The sequence below is a fragment of the Agelaius phoeniceus genome, chromosome 2 (genome assembly GCF_051311805.1).
Source record: "Agelaius phoeniceus isolate bAgePho1 chromosome 2, bAgePho1.hap1, whole genome shotgun sequence".
Lineage (NCBI taxonomy): Eukaryota > Metazoa > Chordata > Aves > Passeriformes > Icteridae > Agelaius > Agelaius phoeniceus.
In genome coordinates, this window is record NC_135266.1 from 88,073,000 (window position 1) to 88,087,327 (window position 14,328).

The 14,328-nt window shown below is 44.0% G+C and overlaps 1 protein-coding gene across 1 annotated transcript in view; it reads right to left on the reverse strand.

Annotated features, from left to right (window-relative positions):
* Positions 1-2,445: 2,445 nt before the first annotated feature.
* Positions 2,446-14,328, reverse strand: part of LOC129132199 (alpha-2-macroglobulin-like protein 1) — a 28,221-nt gene continuing 16,338 nt past the window's right edge. Inside the window, exons 25-37 of the mRNA XM_054651233.2 lie at positions 14,098-14,274; positions 12,794-12,875; positions 12,540-12,696; positions 10,443-10,517; positions 9,544-9,697; positions 7,979-8,160; positions 7,360-7,575; positions 6,000-6,121; positions 5,144-5,234; positions 4,426-4,494; positions 4,071-4,173; positions 2,867-2,908; positions 2,446-2,471 (exon numbers count right to left, since the gene is read on the reverse strand). Coding sequence (XP_054507208.2) covers positions 2,446-2,471; positions 2,867-2,908; positions 4,071-4,173; positions 4,426-4,494; positions 5,144-5,234; positions 6,000-6,121; positions 7,360-7,575; positions 7,979-8,160; positions 9,544-9,697; positions 10,443-10,517; positions 12,540-12,696; positions 12,794-12,875; positions 14,098-14,274 — 1,496 coding nt within the window. The remainder of the gene's footprint in view (positions 2,472-2,866; positions 2,909-4,070; positions 4,174-4,425; positions 4,495-5,143; positions 5,235-5,999; positions 6,122-7,359; positions 7,576-7,978; positions 8,161-9,543; positions 9,698-10,442; positions 10,518-12,539; positions 12,697-12,793; positions 12,876-14,097; positions 14,275-14,328) is intronic.

The window sequence follows — 14,328 nt, forward strand, 5'->3', positions numbered from 1 at the left end:
AACAAGGCCAGCATCCATTTAGGGCCATCTTGTGTGCTTACAGTCATCCTTCTTTCAAGCAGCCTACTTCCCACTCCTTTTAAAAGCTTCTCTTTGCAGAAAAATCCCTTGCTGTCTGAGATGCTGGTGACCAGAATGCCTGTTAGCTGCTGCCTGCACTATGCTCTTCTGGACCTTCTTTTTTCACAGATTAAAGCAGCAAAACTTTGCAGGAAATTTCCAGTTACCTCCAGACTACTTGGGCAACCAAGATCCACACAGCTGCTTGTAGTGAGATGGTGGAATTAAGTCTCCTGGCCACCAGCCCTACCTTTGCTTACACATTACAAGGGTTCCTTTCTTGCCCTGGAAGGTATTTCCTATGGATGTCACCAAGGAGAGAGAGCACTTTTCAACAGCCACAGAACTGAGCAAGCATCAGATTGTCCATCCAGCACAGACTAGCCACTTATTGCATTCCCTAATATTTAATTCAAGAGGCAAAGAGCTCACGGACTTCTGCTGTACATTTCCTATCTTATGGGAGCTTGCCACACAGCAGCTTTTTTTCAGTTCTCTGGTTTGCCAGCTTCCTCAACCCCTCATCTGCAGCTGAATAACATCTATCTGATTTGAAACCACAGCCTGGAAATGTCTGTTGTATTCATATTTCACACACTTGTTTTTCTCACTTATCTGCCCCACACAGGTACAAGGTGCCAAGATATCCTATCTTCAGAAGCAGAGGAATCTTGGTGGGCTGCTTCTATCAGGATCTAATTTCATGGCAATCTGATCCCATGAACTGTAAAGCAGATCCTTGGCACATGTCCATTTAGAGATGGGAGAGCCTGGCTCACAGACACAGTGAGCATGCTGGGTTACAGACTTCAGGTTTTATTTACAACATTCTTATTTGAGGTTCAACAGATCAGAGGGCTTTAATCCCAAAGCTCTTCCAGTCCAGCCCAAATATCCAGAGGAAGAGACTTGCCAAGAAGGCAACCAGGACAGGCAACAGGTCTCACTTTGCTCCCTTTGCAGAGCACCATCGAACAGTCTCTGTTGACTCCTACCATGTCTTGGGAAGGGACAATGCTAGGGGAACAATCCTTGGAGGTTTGTCCCTTCATATTTTTGCTTCCTTGAACTCAACCCTATCTGCTTTTTGCATCAGCTGTCCAGAGAATGTATCACTTGCTTCCTCAGGTTTTCTACCTCCTCTAAATGCTTGTTAAGCACTGCTGTGAGACTTTTGTTTTCCTTTTGTCCCCATGTGGAAGGGCTGGTTCTGCTCACTTTATGGACCAATTGTTCTGAATGGTCAGAGAAAACAAAAAAATATTTGCTGCCCTTTTGCAAGCCGTGTTTATCGGCAAAGGGCTACTACACAGGGATAACCCAAGCAATCCTTGTCACACGACCTGCTTCACTTCATGTTCCTTTTTTCCCTTTTTTTTCTCCCAAAGTACTTCCTGTTTAGAGGCTCATCACTTCCCAAATTCCCAGCTTATCTTGCTCACTTCTTTTCCATTGCCCTTGGGCTTGTTGACTTCATACCTTACTTCATACCTTAATACATTTTTGGTATGACTGTCGTAGTAATTTATCTTTTGGCAATCAGTTCTGTGAAACTAGTACCCATTTTTTCTTATTCAGTATCCCCCTTTTTATGAGTGCTATCTCCCTAATGGCACTGCAATTCCCTCTGGGCCATCTGCATACACTCTGTTGTCTTGTTGCATGTGCTGCATCCTGAAATTCCTCAGATTGTTGTCTTTTTTAAGTAGTGCCACAGGTAAGGATTAGTCATTGGGGTTAATGTCTTGACAGGATGGGACTAGGTGTTGTCAGAGTCTAAATATGCAGTGAATGTGTAGTGAGTGTTATTTTGGTTTCATGCTCTCCCTTCATAAGACTGCTGTACAGTTCTTTTCTGTCTGAATGAACTGGTAAAGTATTTCTTCCTTAGCATTCCCTTGCCTGTTCCTACTCTTCAGTTGTAAAAAATGACTCAGAGGATGACAGAAAAATGACTCAGAGGATCAGGTAGTAAACCAGATCAGGGTTAAAAATGAGTTTGGTTTTTTTTTTTCATGGAGTTTGGTTGCAGATCAACTATTGAGTTAATTGAATTGAAAAGGGAGCTCAGAGATGGGACTTGGGGATGAGAGAAATTTAAATCACTATGGTGACCAAATGCAAAGTATGTAACCACAACATGCACAGTGTTTCTCTCTTTTTCAGGCACTGAAATCTTCAACTGTCAAGTCACTGCCTTCTTTCCAGGTTCCACATACTTTATTTCACCCGCTTCCAAACTAATGTGTATTAAGCCACTTTTCACATAGAAACATAGGGCAAAGGAAATAGGGTGTTTCCAACACAGCAGGGAAGGGAAGAGCTGGAGCAATAAAGTTTTCCCTCTACGCAGGCAGAAAACTCAGGTTGCAGAGTCAGAGCGTACTAGGAGGAAACCTGCTTTGAGGTATCTGTAGAAAGAAAGGAAAGAAAATTAAAAGTGCCTGATGAATTTTTAGGAAGGTGTCTGTGGACTAAGAGACTCTTATAGGATGAGTTGCAATATCTTTTTATCATTGACATAGGCATTTCCTGTTGTACTTAGACTTAGGATGCTGTGAGGACTGCATGGAAATAAAATAAAAAGAGATCATTTTAACCTCCCAGGGTATGCTCAAGCCTCAATGAGATTAATACCTGGGCTAGAAACTGTGCCCACAACCAGTAAGTAGATCCCAATTCAACCTGCATTCCAAGAAGGCTCTACATCACATGACAGGATAAAATGCAGAGCAGAGGTGGGATGCTTTGCCTGCTTACCAGCAGTCCTCTGCCCTGTCCCAGCTGGAAGCCTGTTAGCACTAACCTGAACTGCAGGGGAAAGCATATTCTCTTGCCGAGCGTTCATCTGTAGAAACAAGAGGGGAGGGACAGGGTGGTGAGCTGCAGGACTGCATGGCACGGTAGTGCCAAACTTCTTTTTCAGTAGCACAACCAACCCACTGCCTTAATTCTTCACTCCTCAGACTGTGAATGCAGGAACAAAGAAATGTCTCTAGTGGGTCAGGCCAGCAATCTGTCCCCACAACATGTATCCCACACAGCTGTAAAAGATCACCTTGTGCACTGTGATACCTTCTAATGCAAGGACATCTTTTGTAAATAAAAAACCTTTCCACAGCGTGTCCTGATAGCCTGGCTTATTTAGTGATAATTAGTATTTTCATGTCAGATAACACTCTTTAAATTGTATGTACTAAGCACAAAAATTCTTGTACAGGATGAAATAGCAGAGGGAGAGCATATTAGGTGTCAATATTTAGCTCTGTAATACCTGGATTAAAAAGTGTCCTTTTCTTGCCACGGTGGAAAGGGGAACAAGAATGGAATTTAGTATATGACACATAGTGCTGCTTTTGAAATCTCCAGTGGCAGTTTTTCCATTTTGTTCTCAAATTTTTTTAAAAAAATAATTCTTAATGTTCCATCTGCTGTTTTGTCTCATACTGAGCACAGAGTAATCAGAAAGACTCAAAATATAATCAAAATCTCTCTTCTCTGTGTTAATAATTCATTTAGAGCTTTAAAGGGTAACAAATTATTTTCCTATTTTCCTCTGAGATATGGCAGGACACAATGGATTGTAGGATTATTACACTTTACATGAAATGCATACAGCTAAATTCTGCCTTCTAGTGGATCAGGGTAGCACTACGTAATACTGATTTTCAATAAGTGCCTAAGTATTCTCAAGAAAGCTTAAAAGCTGGAGAACTCATGGCAAATTGTGAGAGAAGTCTTCTATATTGAAGCTAGATGAAAAAAACATAGTCATGGAACACATAACACCCCACATCATAATCCTAGTGCCAGGCAGCCTTGTCTCAAGAACTTTTCTAAGCCACTGGGTACCTGAATATTGAAATTTTGTACAGAGGAAACCCAAGTTTGAAATTGCAGGAGGACATGCACTGGAATAAGGGGTTTGAAGGGAATTAGGGTCACAGCCATAATTATGTCTGAGTGGGGGGTAGAATAGTTACTTTACACCAATGTCAGTGAAATCTCACCTGGCTTATAGTAGTCATAGACATGCACTGTTGCAGCTTTTAGATTCTGCACTTCAACATCTTGTTCCACTGAGATGTTAAGCTTCAGGGAACTCTCACCCAGCTGGAGAGAAGAATGGAAGTGAGTAGAAATGCACTGATCATCTCAAAATCACCTACATACTAACTTTACTCCTTCTGCATCAAAGGGTTTTTTTCTACCTTTGCAGGTTCTTCCACCCTCTGCCTCTTCTGTGATAAGTTTAGCCTGCTTGACCAGCCTAGAGATTTGTATTTCTAATCTGCAAAAGTCCCCATGCAAAGTACTTCAGTTGCTACTACATGAATGGACAGTTCCCTGTGGTCTTCCTCTTACCTCCTCCAAGTAGATTGTGATTTTGTCTGGTTTTATCTCCGTCTTTTTCACGAGGGGTATCTTCTCCAGCTGTATAGGAAGGCAAGAGATAAGCATGGTTAACATCAGCTTATTGGCCTTCCCTGTTTCACAGCAGATTTGGAATTTGTTAGTGAACCACTGTTGACAAAAACACTAAGCCTAGCCTGAGGACTAGTCAAGTTTGCATTCCGTGGCATTGAGGTTGCTGGGAGCACATCAAGCCTTAGAAAATAGTTTTCAGTTTTGGTACCAGTGTCCTTGGAACATGTTCCTATTGTCATCACTTGTAGCAAAGGGAAAACTGGTTAGTACGAGGCAATGTCAGATCTCTCTAGCTATTGTGTGGAACACTGGGGCATGTCATTGAACAACACTATGGGATTCAACACCACTTTATGGAATATCCCTAAAAATGGCACTGGTAAGTGCAAAGGGGCCCAGTGCATGCCAGGTGATTCTAACTAGGTGCTTTTTCATCTTCTCTCTGACCTCTTCCTGTGTATGCAGTCCTCACTATGAACATGAAAACTGCACAACCCACTTGTGCAAGTGGAAAATTGCCTTGTGAAATAGCCTGTTATATCTGCACTAGTAATTCCTGTTCTACGACACTTCTTAAATGTTTGGATATTTCTGACTGAGATACATCTGGAAAATAGATTTTGATATCCTCAAGGAAAGCCAAAGGAAGTCTTACCTCCTTCACAGAGCTCTGAACAGGAATGAACCCTGACAGCATCTCCACCTCCACCAGGGCCATGTTACTCGTCCCACGGTCCCCTACATATCTGAAGGAGGTCAGGAGAGAAGCAGGTTAGATGTGGAAGGCAGCACAGCATTTCTAGGAGATACAAATGGACACTTCCAAACTTTGCTCTGCCCTATAGTGATATGAAAGCTCATATCACATGTCTAACTGGTGGGACAAAGGGACAAAAATTGGTCCCCATCTACTCACTCAATATGGACAGAGATTGTGCAGCAAATGTGTTATGGTTAATGTAGAAATAATATGGCTTCCGGCCATATTATTCCTGATTGCCCTCTCCAAGGTAGAGAAATGACCTTTGCTGTTACAGGCAGAGAGTGGAAATGTTGCTATTGTTCTCTTTCTTACTGTTCTTATTGTCCTCTTAAGTAAGGACAGTAAGGCATGGAGGATGTGGATCAAGACTCTCACTCTAGACATATGCAGGCAAGTGAAATATGGATAGGGACTGGAGTTTCTGCTGTCTAGTTCCAGCAGTGCTTCACACTACAGGGGGATGCATCTCAGGGCTGGTTCAGCCCAGGATGCCAACATGGGAGCTCAGCTGCTGGTGCTCTGGGGACTGCTGAGCTGCCTGAGATGGTTGCTGTGGTCGTGCAAGACACTACCAGTGCACTGCCACGCTTCTCCAGGCCTTAATTCTTAGTTAGCAATCTCCTTGGGATCTATAGAGAAGAAGAAAGTAATCCTCTGTCTGTGATTCTACAGACAGGAGGCTTTCCTGGGGTTCTAGTCATATAACTGGGTTCATACTTTTTTCCACTGAAGAAAGAGGATCTCATACCTGACAGACACACGTATGTCAAACTCTTTCCTGACACCATCACATTGTCTTGGTACCGTTTCCACATTCAGGAGAAAGACCTCTTCTGTTTTTGGTGGTGGGATGTTATAGTACCAAGTAGTCTGGTGGGGGAGAAAACATCTCTGTGAAGTGCCCCAGAGTTTCCCTGAGTAAAGCACTACCTATGCATCCAGCTTTAATGGATTGGTAGACAGTGGCTAACACAGTTGGACTCAAATGCACTTTCTGTTCAGAGATGTGCTGTTTAGCACATTGCATCAGATACACCTGTCAAATGCAACTCAAAACTCGGAGACTCAACTATCTGTGATTCAAAACCTCATTCAGTCCCATAAAAAAAATAACTATCTGTTAAGGTTCAAGGAAGCACATTAGCTAAAACAGCCCCAGGAGGAGAAAGAAGTGTAACTGTTAACTCTTGACATGCTAATAGTCAGTAGCTCTAGGTCTCAATAAATAGGAAAATACTGGCAGAACAATTACCATCCCTGAAGAAGAAGAACTAAAAATTGGAAGAAGACAGCTCAGCAGGTAGGAGGATGAAAGTCATCCAAAGAGCAGCATAGGCCAATGTTCCTCCACCTGCCTGGTGACTGACTGCCTCCCCAGCACGTGCTCATCAGGTGTCTTATGCTCACTGACTGTATGCAAGTGTAGTATGGTTCTAGTTACCTCCTACATGCATTAGCAATTAATAATTGGTGTGTCCCCTTGACTAGACACTGCTTGCAGATTCTCTGTGAGCATCATAAGATTCTCTGTGGGCATCATCTGAACAGAAGTGACCCAGCAGAAAAGGTGTTCACAGGGAGTGACTTGAGTTCTTTGATGGATGAATGGCTCACAAGTGAACAACTGTCAACACTGCCAGAAAAATAAGATGTATCCTCCTGATGGACCAGTTGTGTCGGTGTATACTGGAATAAGAAGACTGTGGTACCACTTCACTCCTCATGTCTGCATGTGATAAACACCCAAAGAATTTTGTGTCAGAAGTGTCCAGCTCCTGAAGCAGTGACACCAACAACAAACATTCAAAATCAAAGCATGTACTCTTCTGTGTCTCATTACTTCTGACTTCAGATCTACTGGTTTCTTATTAATGACATTCCTCTGTAGGATAGGACAGCAAAGCTGAGACATTTCTGAGGAGATACCAGAGATGGTTACATGAAACCCTGTCAACAAAGTACACCTGAGTACCTTCAAGTTTGACATGATTCTGCCTAGAAGGCAAAATCCTACTCAGAACTTGAGGCTATAGTAGCTGCTTAAAGCCAAACCTCCCTTCAGTAGTCAGAGGCAAAGCCTGAGAGCTCTGTTCCTCACGCGTACGCACCTGCACATAAACGCAGCCACTGCCCGTCGCTTGCACTGTGTAGCTCCCTGTGTCTGCAGGGAGAGATGTCTGATGCAGGACCAACTTGTTGTTCCTGTGCACATGGAACTCCAGTGGAGAAGCCCCCTTTCCCTTCACTGCCACCTTGACATCTCTCATCTCCTGAGGAATCAGGGCTGCATACTGAGCAAGGGCCTGCAGGCTGACAACCGTGTCCTGGAGGGAGAGTCAGAGTCACTTAGCTGCAGGACAAGACCCAGCACAGCAGTTCAGGGACTGCAGAGAGAACTACAGTCCTCATGGCCCTGATTCACACTCTGACACAGGCAGGCTCTATCCCACTAAGTGCATAGGTAGGGCCTGTGCCACAGGCAGCAGGATGATTTTTCTTACCTAGAACAGGCAGCTTGTGAGCTCTGGGCTTAGCAGTGCCAGAGATCCTGGGTAATCCCAGTTACACTACACAGAGAAGAGTTTCCCCATAGCACTCCCTTTCCCAAACAGGGCTCATTTACCTTTGTCTGCAAAGGATGGGTCTAGAGTGACATGCACGTGAGAGATGTGCACATGACTCCAGGCACAACAACTTTTGCCCCCATGATTTTCCCTGGTTTGTTACCTGTGTGGAAGCAAATCCTCCAAAGGCATTTCTTTGTGCACTGAGCCAGTGCACAAGCTTGCTCAGTGAGGCTTCATTAAATGACGAGTCTGGTTTGGAGACATGAGCCAGGATGATGTAGGCTACTGTCTCAATCATGGAAGAAGACGTTTCATCAGCAGATTGAGATGTCAGTAGCTGTGCTGATGGGGGAAGAAATATGTGGAAGAGAAGAACTGTAGATCCCTATATATTCAAAGTTATGTCTCCAAGCTTCAGCATTTTTGCTGTTTCTGCATTTGCCTAGTATAGAATAACAGGACCCCCTGTGCTGAAAAGCTCTAGGACTCATCTTTCCAATCACTTGTGCCTTTTGTACAGAACTTCTCAGTCTTTGAGGAGATACTTTACTACCCAACTTTGCTGGCATCCTCACTATGCAGTGCATAGTGAAGGGCAATTTAAGCAAGAGCTGGGCTCCCATTTCAGGTTCAAGCTCACAAGCACTGTATACATCTGAGTCCAGCTGAATATTTTCCTGCAGTGGTAGTAGGAGACTAACCAAATTCAGCTAAGAATTTAGCTAATTGTGCCAGGCTTAATTGTGTAGGAATCTTCTGCAATGGTACAAGTGTGAAAACCTGAAATGCTTTTAAATTCAAAGTCAGTTCTCAGAAAAAACCTTCACTTGTTTGCATAATACCAGCCTCAAGACTTCAGAATTTAGCTAAAGTCCTCTACAGAGAACCTTCATTATGTTTATCACAATGGAAGGTATTTTCCTTCTTCCATGTGTATTATCACAGAGGCAGCTCTGAACAGGTACTGCACTGAATATGTGCAATTCTACTCCTTCCTGTTCCAGCTGGCAGCTTGAGTGGCTATGCAGTGAGCAACACTCAGCACTGGTAGCTGGTCAGGCTGAAAAATCCTCTCTCCCTTTGTTTTGTTAATATGTTATTTTTCAGCCCTCAATGTAGTTCACCACACTGCCAGACAAGGAAATGTGAGGAAGAACTTACTTAAACCAGCTTAGGTAATATTATCAAATATTTAACCATAGGCTTAGGTGCTTTGAACACCTACCCCAGAATCCTCACTCAGGACAGAAGTCTATTTTTTTTCCCAAGCTAATGAGACAAAAGGAAGAACCAAGCTCAGCAGTAAAGGCCCACCCATCCAAGGGCCCTGAGCTGAGTAACACAGCAATGGGGAATCAGTCAAAACATTTGAATTTTTCAAGTAAATGTTCTGACCAGCAGCTGAACAGACATGGTGAAACAAGTTTGCTCTGCAAGATCTCTTGTACTATGTATGAATTGCTGAAGAATTACAGGAGCACCATGACACAAATAAGCATTTTAACTGCACAAATTAAGCATGGATAACCTCTGCTTCTTTTGATTAGAAATTGTTTCCTGGGTCTGAGAAAACTAGAGATTGTCATAGTTTGAATAAATTATGATTTTCTGACACAAAAGTGTATTTGTGAATAGCTGAATCTCCCAGAATACTGCAATTAAATGCTACAGATATCAGACCTTCAACACAGTCATGATCTCTAGGACCCCAAAGCAACAACCTACCAGTTTCCTTCTGTACCATATCCAGGAGCTGCTTTCTCATCTCCATGTCCTTACTCAGTGTGAAGACATAAGCCATCAAAGCCTTGACATAGAGGCTTGTCTCATCAAGTGTTACATTCTTGAGGCAATGTAAGGCATTTTCCAACATGGTGTCCTGAAAAAGGAATCCAAACCAAGTGAATTTCCTCTGACCAAACACCATGTTGTTGTGAACATCTATCCCAGACACATCATTGATGTACTTTAGTGCTAGCATCTCTTCCAGGACTGTGAGATGTGAGGTAGAGTGGTCAAAGCATCACTGACTGTGGGTTGAAAGCAAAGGTGTGCTGGACTTATTATTGGGATAGGGGATTGCTAATACACTGGAGAATCCAGCTGTAGGAAGTGTCTGGTAACATGCTGGCTCAGAATTGTCAGAGACTCTGCTGTGGGTGTCTGATCCTGAAGGGTATGATGTTTTTAGAATGTACCATTAAGCCTGGAATATAATTTCTTTTTTTCTAGAACCGTCTACACTTGTCTTGAAGATCACTGCTTTTATGTGGGGGAAGGGGGACAGTGCATACCTGAAAAGTAGTCTTTTTTTCCTCCTTCAGCCCTGTTGATCAGTTTAACAAAAACCCTTGCCTCTCCCTCCAAACCCTTTGTTATTTTCCGACACAATTGTTTCCCTTGAGATGAGCTGGGAAAAGCAAGTGCTCTGCTTTGCTGCAAATCAGGCCATTTATATTAAGAACTCCTCACCGAGATAAAATTTTCCTGGTTTTGTGTAGCAAGGTGGGAATGACAGAACCTTTCACCAGCTCATGCTGGGTAGTCCCTGAAGCCCCCAGCCAGGGGAAGAATGAATGGAGGAGCATGCCCCCAAGCCCTGCAGGAGTTCAGGTGTGACTTACATTCCTCTCCAGATGGAGCTCCACCAGTGCAGCAGCAATATAGGCTGTTAATGAGATTGTGTCATCCACACCGCCCTGCAAGCACACAGACAGTCATCAGGAAAGGACAAACCCAACCACTGCTTGCCTGTCATTGCATAGCCCCAAAAACTGCATCTGAGAGAGCACAGCAATGTGCTTCTGGGCATTCCTGGCCAGGAAAGCCCTCCAGGCTCACTTGCTGAAAATCTGCTTGCTGCAAGTTTGCTGTTGAGGGCAGTCTCAGCCATGTTGTTCAAACAGCCTAGACATCCCTTCTCATAGAAAGGCATGAAACAAACTGTAAAGCAATTTATCTCATTAAATGTGTTACCACTGTACACTTGAATAAAGTTTTTATGATGCAGGATTTGCATCATAAAGAAGAATTTATGCAAGTTTACATATAAGTCATCTGGCTTTGAGAAACTACAGGTTTATATGTGTTTAACAGGCTTTGAGGAGCTGCTTTTCATCTCAGAGGGCATTAATTCTTGGGGAAGTTCTGCTTACATCCTCAGATATGAGACAAGAATACATCTAAAATGAGAGGGGGAAATTGGGCTAAAATGCCAAGAAGTGTCATTCACACAGACTAGAAGAAACTTTTTAAGTGTGAGGCAGGTGGAGGTGCAAAACCTGTTCCAAAAAGTTCTGTTCAGATAGAAAGCTCAAGGTGGGAAATTAATGACAGTCAGACAAGGATGAACAGTCTACATGTACACTCTGGTTTTATTTTGTACTGCATTCAAATTTTAGGAAAAAAATGTGTAACCCTTTGCTTTATGAATGTAGCAGCCTGTTTTCTTTCAGAAATTTGGCTTGTATTTAACATGGGCAATTTTGTAATCTGACCACTGTGGATTATTTGTACCTTTACAAAGGTGATGAACCCAAGTATTGCCATACTGCACACGCGCTGCTCAGTACCTAAGCTCTGGGGCATGTTCACCAAGAGCTTGGTGCATTTCCAGCTACACTGCAGGCATCATTTGGGGGATGAAAAGCTCTAGGAGGAGTCATATTTTTGGGGCAGTGGAAGGACAACTGTGTCTTCAGACAATCTTGTATTAGAGCACAGAGTATTGTGCACTGTAAGGTATGAGAAGAGGGAGAATCCAGCCAGCGTGTTCTAGACAAGCACTAAAATAGAAAAAGATTTCTCATTTCCCTGTGCCCTTGAAGTGCCTTGGCACAATTAGCTATGTTGTCTTTTGGGCTAGAGTGAAAATTAAGAAAGCCTAGCAGAGTCTAAAACCTCACACAGAGGAAATGACTGCTGGTTTAGGCCACGTTTTTCATTCAGGTCTGGGAAGATGCCTTAGCTGTGCTAGGCCATGGGGACATTGCTTTGGGCTACTGCTTGTCAGGACCCAGGACATCCTTCTGGCTGTCCTGAGCAGCCAAGACCCCTGCTAGGCATCTCAGAGACCCTGGCACAGAGCCCAAAATGCCTGTGGATTTCATTATGATCTGTGGAGGAAGTTACCAACCTTAGATGAAGATCTGCAAGCCATGACAAATTAAGTAGAATGATAGTGAATTTATCACAGGGTGAAAAAGTAGATTTGGGGGTTTTTAGAATGGGGGTTCAGGAGACAAGATGGATGAATCTGGGTATGTCCACCCCTTCTCCTTCTTCTTCTTCTTGGCCTCCATCTTCTGCTGTGACGTTGGCACTTTTAGATTGGTTTAGAGTAGAAGCTCACTGTCTAACATAGGTGATAGGTATTGGAAAGTAATTGTAAATATTGTACTTGTAGTTTTAAGTATAAAGACATAACACCACCCCAGGGGCAGGCAGAGTGCCTCTGACTTTCCTGCTGAGCGGACCTTGGCAGGACAGGAGAAAGAATTTTATAGATAAGATAAAATAAATAACCTTGAGATCGAGAAATGAAGAGCTCTGACTCCTTCTTTGAGTGCCAGGCTGGGAAAAGAGACTTTCTAACTTTTCTCGGAGTCACTCTGACCAGCTAAAGATCCCAACAACAGCTCACAGTGGAAAAGGCTGAGGAAGCAACCCCGTGCCTCACCATGAGTTCCTCCTGCTCCCACTCCCATGTCTGGCAGCCATACCTTCAGGTCATTGTTGAAGAGCTTCCCCACACTCTGGAAGCAGCCACTGGGCAGCTGGTGCTTCTGCAGCCAGCGCAGAGCGCTCTGCACGTGGTCCTTGTCGATGTGAATGTGGGAGCTGGCCTGCCCAAAGGACCTGGCTACAAAAGCTGTCAGCCTGTGACCAGAGCACAGAGGAATCCCATGTCACAGCCAGGAGATGAACCAGCAAGGACGACGGGTTTAGGGTGACAGTAGCAGTTCTGGTCACTCACCACGTGTTGCCCTGCTCATCACCTTTCCCAAAGGCACTGTAGGAGCCATCGTCATGTTTGTAGAGCAGCTGACGCTGGTACCCTGTGACAACAAGACATGGCTGATTGTGAGCACCTGTAGCACCTCAAACTGTATCCCAGCCATGGGAAGATGGCTCCAGAGCAAGAGGATTCACCAGTCTTACAGTCAGAGCTGCTGAGACAAGGACACCAGCCCCAGCTCCCCCTGCACCCCACAGCATCAGTGTGACAGAAGCAGCTGCACAGCACTGCTGAAGTGGCCAGGAGGCTGATCTGCATTACTGGAGCTGTTTGGAGCCAGTGCTGTGGGTTCCTGCCCTACTGTTTGGCAGAAGGGTGACATGCTCAGCCACCTCATGGCTCCCCATGTGCCAGGGAGCCCTCAGGGGCTTTGCTGTGAACAAAAAGAGTGGTAGGAGTGAGGAGGAAGGCTTTTCCTAGAGGGGACACAAATGAAACATTAATTACTTTTCAGCATTCCTCCTAACCCTGCTGGGACTCAACAAAACACTTTTTTTACAGGATATACAGGAAGCAACAAAGCCATGCCTTTGAACCTTGAGGGCAGAATGCTGTCTGCATCTGTTTGGTCTACCTCCACCCTCCTCATGGCCTTAGTGTTTACCCTTTGTCTTTCCTCTCTGCCACCACCATTCTCTTGGGTAGACCCCACTCTCCCAAATACATGAACATGATCTCAGTACGTGCTTGCAATACCAGAGAAAAAGGGGGAAAGAAAAGGAGTCAAATCCTGTCCAGACAAGGAGACTGGCAGGCTGAAATATGAGGCACATTACAACATGAGACACGAACATAGGCACTATATTAAATTCAGATTATACTGGAGAGAACTTACATGACCCCAAAATATATTTTCTAAAACACAGGGAAACATTAAGCTACTGAATTCCTATTTACTCCCAAAGGCTACTTGTTATTCCATGTAATAGCAGCTGATGCTGTCTTTTCACAAGGTGCTTCTGTGAGCCTTGGGCTGATAAGGAAATGAACAGGCATCACATAATGATGGAAATCACTAATTACCTACACCTTTCTCAAAAAAGCAGACTTAGTACCTCAATTACCAGTAGAGACAAGTTGTGCTTTCTTCAGAAACTTTTCTTTCCATAAGACATTTCCCTTTTCTCTGTGATGCCTTCCTTTGTCACAGCTCTGGCAGTCACTCCCACTCCTGCCCTTCAGCTCCCCACCACATCTATGCCCCACACTCTTGATTTCTAGCAGCTTCATTTTGCAGCAGAAGGAAGAAGGACAATGCTTACCTATTATCAGAAATGTCAGTGCTATAGCCTTAATTTCTGGGTCCAGTTGTTTAGTCTTGTTCAGGTACTGGAGAATGAAGATGTTTGGTGCAAACTGGACCATGTTCTGTTCACCACAGCCAAAGGGCATGTCTAGCAGCTGGTCTAAATTTTGGAGTGCTGGACCCATGATATCACCTTACATTTGAGAGGAGAGACATGAGAAAGGAAAAGCACAGACACTGAGCAGTG